At 42.4% G+C, this 10,142-nt stretch overlaps 1 protein-coding gene across 1 annotated transcript; it reads right to left on the bottom strand.

The window, feature by feature from the left end:
• Window positions 1-7,393: 7,393 nt before the first annotated feature.
• Window positions 7,394-9,360, bottom strand: LOC111140326 (zinc finger protein 883-like; the record flags this gene model as incomplete). The annotated part of the gene is made up of 3 exons (XM_022492611.1): window positions 7,394-7,870; window positions 8,039-8,238; window positions 8,308-9,360. Coding segments are annotated over 3 exons (1,730 nt in total), but the record flags the coding sequence as incomplete, so codon positions are not given.
• Window positions 9,361-10,142: the final 782 nt, after the last annotated feature.

The raw sequence follows: 10,142 nt of genomic DNA, 5'->3' as shown, positions 1-10,142 counted from the left end.
AGGAGTGGCTGATTATATACACAGGAGTTGGGTAGGTGAGGACAAAGGGGATGATGTTAGTCTCTAAGGAATTTTGGAAGCAAGGTCTCCAGGACCTTGGGGGGCTAGCTATTGTTGGGAGAAAGGTTACTTATTACTAGTAAAAAATCTTCTCGTGAGACCCTTTAGATGTATATCCGTGGGTCATATGCTTGGGAATGATTGCTGACACTATCTTGGAGGTTCAGAGAAAACGTTTCACAGTTCTCCTATCAAGTGTCCTTGTTAGTGAGATTCAGGTTTAGAAGAAATTTAACTTTATTTACATTTCCTTCTACCTCAGCCTCCTTCAGTTTTTAGGGAGGGGAGGGTGACACTAGGGCTCTAGGAACTGAGTTGTCTCTGGAAATTGGGCTATTGATAAGATAGCTTCTTTGTTGTAAATCTCTAGGACATTTGTAGACCGAGGGAGACTCCTGTCTTGCAGGACTGTGATCTCTGCAAGTTAACTATTTGTTTTCCTTTGAGGGCAGCCAGGGGTGCCTGAGGAATGTTACACACACTACTGAGGGGAGCAGGTGGAGAGGGGCTGCAAGGTGCCAGCTTTTGTTTGTCCTCAGTCAGCCTCCTGCTCCCTCATCACTGCCACACAGTTTTCCACACTGCATGTTCTTTTAACCCTCCCATCGGTGATGTAGGAGAATTCTAATTTTCAGCATTCTTAGGAAAATTGGATGTTATCCTTTTTCTTTCTTTTAGCCATTCCAGAAAACATTGAGTGCTTTTTCAGTGTAAAGTATGCAGTGTTCTTACAGCAGTTGTCTTGGTGACTGAAATGAAAACCACCTGGAAAGCATCGGGTTGAACAAAGAAAAAAGTAATCAATGCTTCAGTGAGACTCCCATTTCCAATAAGTAACCTTTCTCTTCCCCACAGACCTCTTCTCACTTCTCAACCCTTTGTTTCAGGAACCTGGTTCCACCCTGACAGCATGATGAACAGGGCTGGCGGCAAAGACAAATTCCTCTGGAAATCGGCCATTATCCAGCATCTCCCCACAAACCCTTGGCCACTTCCTCTGGGTGGGCTGCAGGTTTGAAGGCCCTGACCTGCTGAGGCCTCCTTGGCTGGCAAAGCAATGAAGCTCCGGCTGCCCTTGATCCCCAGCTCTGTCTGCACGTTCTGTTCTGGGTGTGAAGCATGGAGGTCAGTTCACACAACAGAATGAATGTGAAGAGAGGAAAGTTTGTTTTTCCTGAGGTGTTCTCAATGTCGTCAGGCAGTTTCACAAGAGAAAACAATGAAGTTCTTAATTATGGGAACAAGAAAGACATGAGGCTCCAATAGTAGGTGAGGCTTCTGTGTCACGGTATTTAAGGAGGAGGAGGTAGGATTTAGAATTTCCAAGAGGGGTTTATATTCAGAGGAGAAAGGAAAGACTAAATATTTATCAAAGAATGGTTTGTCCCTCCAGGTAGTCAAGTCTTTTTTTTTTTTTTCTTTTCGTAATTTATTTTATCTTTTCAGTGTTCCAAGATTCATTGTTTATGCACCATACCCTGTGCTCCATGCAATGCATGCCTTCCTTAATACCCAACAACAGGCTCACCCAACCATAACCCTCCCCATAACCCTCAATTTGTTTCTCACAAACAACAGTCTCTCATGCTTCATCTCCCTTTCCGATTTCCCCCAACTCACTTCTCCTCTACATCACTGAATGGCCTCCATGTTATTCCTTATGCTCCACAAATAAGTGAAATCGTATGATCATTGACTCTCTCTGATTGACTTAGTTCACTCAGCATAATCTCCTCCAGTCCTGACCATGTTGATACAAAAGTTGGGTATTCATCCTTTCTGATGGAGGCATAATACTCCATTGTATATATGGACGACATCCTTTTTATCCATTTGTGTGTTGAAGGGCATCTTGGCTCTTTGAGCACTTTGGTGACTGTGGCCATGGCTGCTATGAACACTGGGGTCCAAATGGCCCTTCTTTTCACTACATCTGTATCTTTGCGGTAAATACCCAAGAGTGCAATTGCAGGCAGGGTCATAGGGAAGCTCTATTTTAAATTTCTCAAGGAATCTCCACACTGTTTTCCAACATGGCTGCACCAACTTGCATTCCCACCAAGAGTGTAAGAGTGTTCCCCTTTCTCCACATCCTCTGCAGCACTTGGTGTTTACTGTCTTGTTAATTTTGGCCATTCTAACTGGTGTAAGGTGGTATCCCAAAGTGGTTTTGATTTGAATCTCCCTGATGGTTAATGATGATGAACATTTTTTCATGTGTCTGTTCCAGGTAGGCAAGTGATTTTGCCTTTTTGTTTATTTTTAAGATTTTGTTTATTTATTTGACACAGAGAGAGATATCACAAGTATGCAGAGTAGCAGGCACAGTAGGCAGAGAGAGAGGGGGAAGCAGGCTCCCTGCTGAGCAGAAAGCCCCATGCTGGGCTTGATCTCAGGACCCTGGGATCATGACCTGATCCAAAGGCAGAGGCTTCAACCCACTGAGCCACCCAGGTGCCCCTAGGCAACTCTATTTGATATCAACTGCTGGGGTGTCTGGGAGTCTCAGAGGGTTGGGCTTCTGCCTTTGGCTCATGATTTCAGGGTCGTGTCAGGCTCTCTGCTCAACAGGAAGCCTCCTTTCCCTTCTCACTCTGCCTACTAGTGATCTCTCTCTCTCTGTCAAATATATAAATAAAATCTCTAAGAAATATATTTTATTTGAGAGAATGAGAGAGCTACTTGTTTTGCTGGGTGGTGATGGGCAGAGAAGAAAGAGAAATCAACTCACCACTGAGCAAGGAGCCCAATGCAGGGCTCATGACCTGAGCCTAAGGCAGACACTTAATGACTGAGCCACCCAGACACCCCTAGTACTAGTCTCATGATGGCACGGAAGAAAGGGAGGAAGGTCTGGCACAGCACTGAAGCAGCTCCTCTGAAGGATCTCCCAACCACACTGGATCTCACCTTGACTGCGGTTATCTACATGGGAAATGAGGGAACAACCACAGAACATGCCCAGCTGATTGGGCTTATTCCACTGTCCAGAAGCCTTCTTCATCTCAAACATCTATTCTATGACGTGATATCTTAAAGCTGCCCACATGATTGCATCATCCAACACCCTCCTCCATCCCTTGTCATGGATCTAGGCATGGATAGTACAGTCATCACTGACATCCAACAGCATTAGTTCTCAGGAAGACAGGAGGTCGATCAAATCATCAGGATGAAGCAGAACTTCCCCACTCCTGAGAAACCCACATTAGCGATCTCTTCTCCCCATGACATGTATTCATCAGACGACACCAGCAACAGCTGCCTGTGCCTTTGCAGTGACTAAAGGGAGCCACCTCCAGGTCCCTCCCCACACAGGAAATAATTCATCACATTTCCTTTTAATAGGTCTTGTTTTTCTCTCAAAGGATGGTGCCTTCCCCCAAATTTTACTTAGATTCACATCCCACCACCCCGTGCTAAATGTCTTATACCCATCGGTTTTCTATCTGTCTAATCTCAATTAAGCATCTTTGAAGACACTCTCTCCACATCACAGGCAAAAGAGGACATAGCGAGGAGGAAAAATGAGGGCGAATACAACTGGTGATCTGGAGATAAGTAGGTCATAAGTAGAAGTTATATTTCTACATCTAGTGAGTCACTTGGGAAACTCAGCACAGTTGTCCTCCTCTACATGCTAATTCCTCATCTTAAATATTTTTTGTCTCTTTCCTGGGCTACCACATCACTGCAATTGGGATAGATTTCTCTTTCTTATGGGGTACCTATTACAATCATAGGATGGTCATATGTGCATGTGTACTTCACAGACACATGAAAACAACTGTCAATGCAGGATGTGGGACACATACTTTCATTTGGGGCCATAGTACAGTGCTATGAGTCCCAAGTGTATGTCCAGAATATGCTATTCTGACTAAAACAGATTTAGGGAAGCTCTGGGGGAGGGGGAGTCTTCTCTATGGGATATGGGAAGGAAGGCATTGGAAGAAAGGAGTGATGATGGCTCACTAGGATAGAGTACAGATGTCATATGAGACATTCCACTAACTTGTCACCCTACAGCGTGCTGACTGGGGAATGCATTAGTGAGAAGGGCTCCTGTCAGTACAAGGCCCCGACAATGCCAAGTAGCAGTATCATGGAGTACATGAGCTAAAACACCAACAATACCTCTATGTCACAAAGCTTGGTAATACACGTACAGTAATATCATCCTATTCACAAAGAGAAGAAAATCATAGCATAGACTGGGGAAAAATAATCACATATCCCTTAAACCTTCAGAGCACTGGGAAAATGGTGTCCTAGGTATATTGTTTTACTCCAGTACCAAACAGGTGATGGATTTGAACAGCTCCATACAACCCGCAATGAAATAGATGAACACTAGACGTAGAATAACACATCATTCATGACATACCCATAACATAACATACGTATGTTAAAAAATGTGTTTTATTGGGGCACCAGGGTGGCTTAGTGGGTTAAAGCCTCTGCCTTCGGCTCTGGTCATGATCCCAGGGTCTTGGCATCCAGCCCCACATTGAGTTCTCTGCTCCACCGGGAGCCTGCTTCCTCTTCTCTCTCTTTGCCTGCCTCTCTGTCTACTTGTGATCGCTGTCAAATAAATAAACAAAATCTTATTAAAAAAACACACACAAGGTTTTATTAATGAAAATATATTAAGTTCACACATACACTGAGTAATGCATATCAAATCCACTCTATTGTTGACATTTGAAATACAGAACACACATGTGCAAAAGCATTCAAGTGTTGTCAGAAGGATGTGGGAGTACCTATTTCCAAAAATTTCAGGACTGAGGTACATTCTGCAGAAATGTGTATGTTCAATGGTATGGCATTGGAGGGAAGAGTTAGCGACCCTCCTTCAGGATCTCCTCATTTAACCACATCAAGTCATACTCTCTAACGATTGTACTTAGGAAGATACATTCGTAGTTTTCCCCGGCTCCCTTTGTTTCCTTAAAGAACAATTAGGAAAACCTCCTATTTCTAATATTCAGGAAGTTCTTCAGTTTCAATACATCCAGATGTGTGTTCCCTGAACACTTATCTCATGGAATCTTACATTAGTGTTATAACCATAAGCACCCTCTCCACTGAGATGTACTTCATATGTTGTATATCATACGGTCCTCTTCCATGGAAAATTAGGTACGTATGGTCCCACTTAATGGAGCAGAACATCTAATTATCTTTGACGTAGCAACAATCAGCTCTGTGTTCTTAAACCCCCACAAGGAAAAGAGGAATTTTCTGGAGTGATTTCAGAGGAAATACACTAGTAATTGTTAGTCACAAATCTCATATAGGGTTAATGTAAAAATTAAAAAATACTGAAATCCTTATATATATATGAAAAAGTCCATCCACTAAATCTGTTCATCAGACTACCATATACATTTTCTAAGTGTTCAGGTCTGATTTCTCCTTATAATCACTATTTTCATGCAGGGTAATGTCTGAGTAGGGTGAATAATGCATTCCATTGGCTTGATTTCTGTAACATTCATTGGCATCTGATGTTCAATTCAATAGTTTTCTAAACATTGCTAACTTTCAATTGACTTCCCTTAATGCACTCTCTGGTGTGTGCTCCAATGTATACTAAAATGAAGGCCTCTACACATTCATGATGTTCCAAGGCTTTGAATGTAGTATGCATTCTGAGATATTGAGTAAGCACTGAATTCCAGTTACAGGATTGGCCACGTTCTTTACATTTCACACTTTCACTCTTGTATGAAAAGAACAATATGAAGAAAGTTGGGAGTCCCACTGAGAGGTCAGACACATTCTTAGTATTTGGATACTTACCCTCCTATTTAAAGTCTCTCATATGGAGTGAGGAGGGAGCAGTCCTTAGGCACTCTCTCACATTCATTACATCTGTAATTTTCTCTGCAGGGTGAATTCTGTGATGTGCAGTAAGGGTTGTGTGCCTGCTAGAGGTTTGGACACATTATTCATCCGGTGTTTTTCCAGTATGATTCTCTGTTTAGAAGGCGTGCATGCTGGACAAAGACCTTGCCACACTGGTTTTATTTGTGAGGTTATGGTCTAATATGAATTCTCTTGTAGGCATGAATTGGTGAGCACTTCTTAACCAATTTTGCTCACATTCTTTTTTTCTTTTGTTCTTCAAGATTTCATTTATTTATTTGACAGAGAGATGAAGAGAGAGCACAAGTAGAGAGGAGGGTCAGGCAGGGGGAGAGGGAGAAGCACGCTGCCCGTGGAGCAGGGAGCCCATGCAGAGCTGAATCCTGGGACCCTGGGATCATGACTGGAGCCAAAGGGAGCTGCATAACCGCCTGAGCCACCCAGGTGCCCCTGTTCTTACATTCTATACACTAGTAAGCATTCTATCTAGTATGAATATTATTTTTAGTGAGGACCGAGTGCCTGTAAAGGCCTAACAACATTCTTTTTTTTAAAAAAAGATTTTATTTATTTATTTGACAGACAGATCACAAGTAGGCAGAGAGGCAGGCAGAGAGAGAGGGGGAAGCAGGCTCCCTGCTGAGCAGAGAGCCAGACCTGGGGCTCAGTCCCAGGGCCCTGAGATCATGACCTGAGCCGAAGGCAGAGGCTTAGCCCACTGAGCAGAGGCTTAACCCACTGAGCCACCCAGGCGCCCGGCCTAACAACATTCTTGACGTTGGTAAGGTTCCTCTCCAGGATGAACTCTCTGATGCTCAGTAACACTTGACCTTTGGTTAAAGGCCTTGCCACATTCACGACATTTGCCAGGTTTCTCTCCAGTATGAATTCTGTAATGTAGAGTAAGGCCTGAGCTGTGGTTAAAGGTCTTGCCGCATTCTTGATATTGGTAAGATGTCTTTCCATTATGAATTCTCTGATGCTGACTAAGCCTTGAGCACCAGTTAGAGGCCTTGCCACATTTTTGGAATTTATAGGGTTACGCTCTAGTATGAGTTCTGCTATGTCAACTGAGGTGTGAGTTCACCTTGAAGGCCTTGCCACATTCCTGACATTGTTAAGGATCCTCTCCAGTATGAGTTCTGTAATGCTCATTAAGAGTTGAGCTGTCCCTAAAGGGCTTGCCACATTCTTCACATTGGTAAGATTATTCTCCACAATGAGTTCTGTAATGCTGAGTAAGACCTGACTTCCAGGTAAAGGCCTTGCCACATTCCCGACATTGGTAAGGTTTCTCTCCAGTATGAGTTCTGTGATGTTGAATAAGGTATGAACTCCGTTTAAAGCTCTTGCCACATTCATGACATTGGTAAGGTTTCTCTCCACTATGAATTATGTGATGTCGTATAAGGGCTGAGCTGTGGAGAAAGGCCATGCCACATTCTTGACATTGGTAAGGTTTCTCTACACTATGAATTCTGTGATGTTTAGTAAGTTGTGAAGGGATGGCATAGGCCTTACCACATTCTTGACATTGGTAAGGTTTCTCTCCAGTATGAGTTCTATAATGCTGAGTAAGGGATGACCTGTAACAAAAGGCCTTGCCACATTTTTGACATTGGTAAGGTTTCTCTCCAGTATGAATTCTGTGATGTTTAATAAGGGATGACCTCCGGTTAAAGGACTTGCCACATTTTTGACATTGGTAAGGTTTTTCTCCAGTATGAGATCTGTAATGTTGAATAAGGGATGACTTCCAATTAAAGCTTTTGCCACATTTTTGACATCGGTAAGGTTTCTGTCCAGTATGAGTTCTGTAATGTTCAATAAGAGTTGTACTGTCCTTAAAGGGCTTGCCACATTCTTCACATTGGTACGGATTTTCTCCACAATGAATTCTTTTATGCTCAGCAAGACCTGACCTCCAGTTAAAGGCCTTGCCACATTCTTGGCATTGGTAAGGTTTCTCTCCATTATGAATATTGTGATGTTGATAAAGATGTGACCTCCACTTAAAGGCCTTGCCACATTCTTGACATTGGTAAGTTTTCTCTGCAGTATGAATTTTGTGATGCCGAGAAAGATTTGACCTCCAGGTAAAGGCCTTGCCACATTCCTGACATTGGTAAGGTTTCTTTCCAGTATGAATTCTATGATGTTGAGAAAGGTGTGAAAGGCGTTTAAAGGCCTTGCCACATTTTTGACATTGGTAAGGTTTCTCTCCAGTATGAATTCTCTGATGTTGAATAAGTTTTGAGCATGATGTAAAGGCTCTGGCACATTCATTACAGTTGTAATTTTTCCCTGCAATATGAATTTGGTGCTGTCTATTAAGACTTGAGTGATCGTTAAAAGCCTTGCCACATTCTTGACATTTGCAGGGTTTCTCTCCAGCATATATCTCCGAATGTCCATTTATTGATGAACAGTCCTTAAAGCTTTGATTGCCTTCTTCACATTTGTATACTTTTTCTCCAGTATGCATTCGCTGATGTTGAGATAGTGTTGAGGGGCAGTCGAAGGATTTACCACATTCCTTAAAAATGTAAGTTTCCTTTCCCCAAGGGATTATCTCATTGATGTTTAGGCTTGATGACTGACTAAACATGGTCTCTGGTTTATTAGATGTGAATGGGCTTTTTCCCTCATGAATTCTCTGATGATCACCAACACTGGAGGACTGGTTACAAGCTTTCCCACATTCATTATATTTATGAGGACTATCTCCCAAATGGTTACCATTATGTATAGTGAGGTTAGAGCTTGGATGAAAGCCTTCCCCAGATTTATCACATTCATAATGGTTCTCTGCAAACCTAGCCCTGACACATCTGTGAGCCCTAGAGCCCTGGTTCAATGTTTTTTCAGATTCAGTGCATTGAGCAATTCTGTCTCCAGTGGAAACCCTCTGGTCATACTGTTGGGTCAACTCTTCAGTGATGTCCCTCTCATATGGATCCCACTGAGGACTTTGTTCTTCATTTCTAAATCTCTGATTTAAGGGCAGGCCAATCCTATCTTCCAAATGGCTCAAATCATTATTTTCAGAATGGACTACGTTACTTTCCAGATGTTCCAAATGGTCTGTCCACAAATCGTTATGGTTGAATATTTGATTGGAACTTTTGCAGACAGAGACCCACTGCTCTGCAGAAACAGTTGACTTAAAAAGGGAGGTTTTCTGCAGCAGTTTATATCCTTCACCATTTGGGGCAGTGAGATTCTCATTAAGGGCAATTGCCTTGGTTTGGGTGTATCGTCCAGGATTTCTTTGAGGCCCTTCACTCTCCCCATCATTGTCCCAGTCTGTACATAAGTGTAATATCTCAACAGCACTATCTTTGTATCTGTGCCATGACCAGTCCTGGAAAGAACCTTCTATGCTCTGCTGTAGCAGGAAACTCGGGGTCTCATGTGTAGACAGAGCTGAAAGATACCAAATAAAAGTAAAACCACTGCACTTACTACATTCAGAAGAATATACCGATGACCTCTAATGCAGAAGCATAAAGTCAATCAGAAAATATCAGAACAATGGAAGACAAGGAGTCATCAGGATCTCATTTCCCCATGGATACGCAACATGGTACACAACATATTGACCATATATCCTAATAGATAATTCTGTGATATGGTCACAGTGTAGCAGAAATCACTTTCCTGTATCTCTAACAAGCACAAAAAGGATTATATGAGCTAAAACTTCGCAGAAGACCGGAGGATATGGAAACAGAAAACTGAACTGAATCAAACAGAGTACAGTAAAAGTATAACTGACAGTAGGAAGAAAATTATAAGAGGTAAGAATATTTGAGGGGAATCACAAGATTTTGGGTGAGAGCCATAGAGAGAGGAAATCACATGCAGGCATTAGACTGTATATACAGTTTTACTTGAGCCTGCATCCCAGGACCCTGAGATCAAGATCTGAGCAGAAATCAAGACTCGGTACTTACCCAAGTGAGCCACCAAGCACCCAATTATTTTTTAACTCTTATCTTTGTGGTAAAGTTCTCACTACTGTTTTCTCACTCCTTGAGTGTCCTTATGATTGCAACCTTAAATTCTCCATCAAGCTCCTTACTACTGTTTCCATTGTATATCTGCTCTTGGTCTTATAAATTCTTTCATCTTGGCATCTAACTCTCTACTTTTCTTATCCATTAGAAAAGTCAGTGATGTGTCCTGTTGTATGCTTCAGACCAGTG

This window comes from Enhydra lutris, unplaced genomic scaffold (genome assembly GCF_002288905.1).
Source record: "Enhydra lutris kenyoni isolate GAN:26980312 unplaced genomic scaffold, ASM228890v2 scaffoldscaffold521, whole genome shotgun sequence".
NCBI lineage: Eukaryota > Metazoa > Chordata > Mammalia > Carnivora > Mustelidae > Enhydra > Enhydra lutris.
Note: the sequence above shows the minus strand (reverse complement) of the source record. Positions and strands in the feature narration are given on the sequence as shown.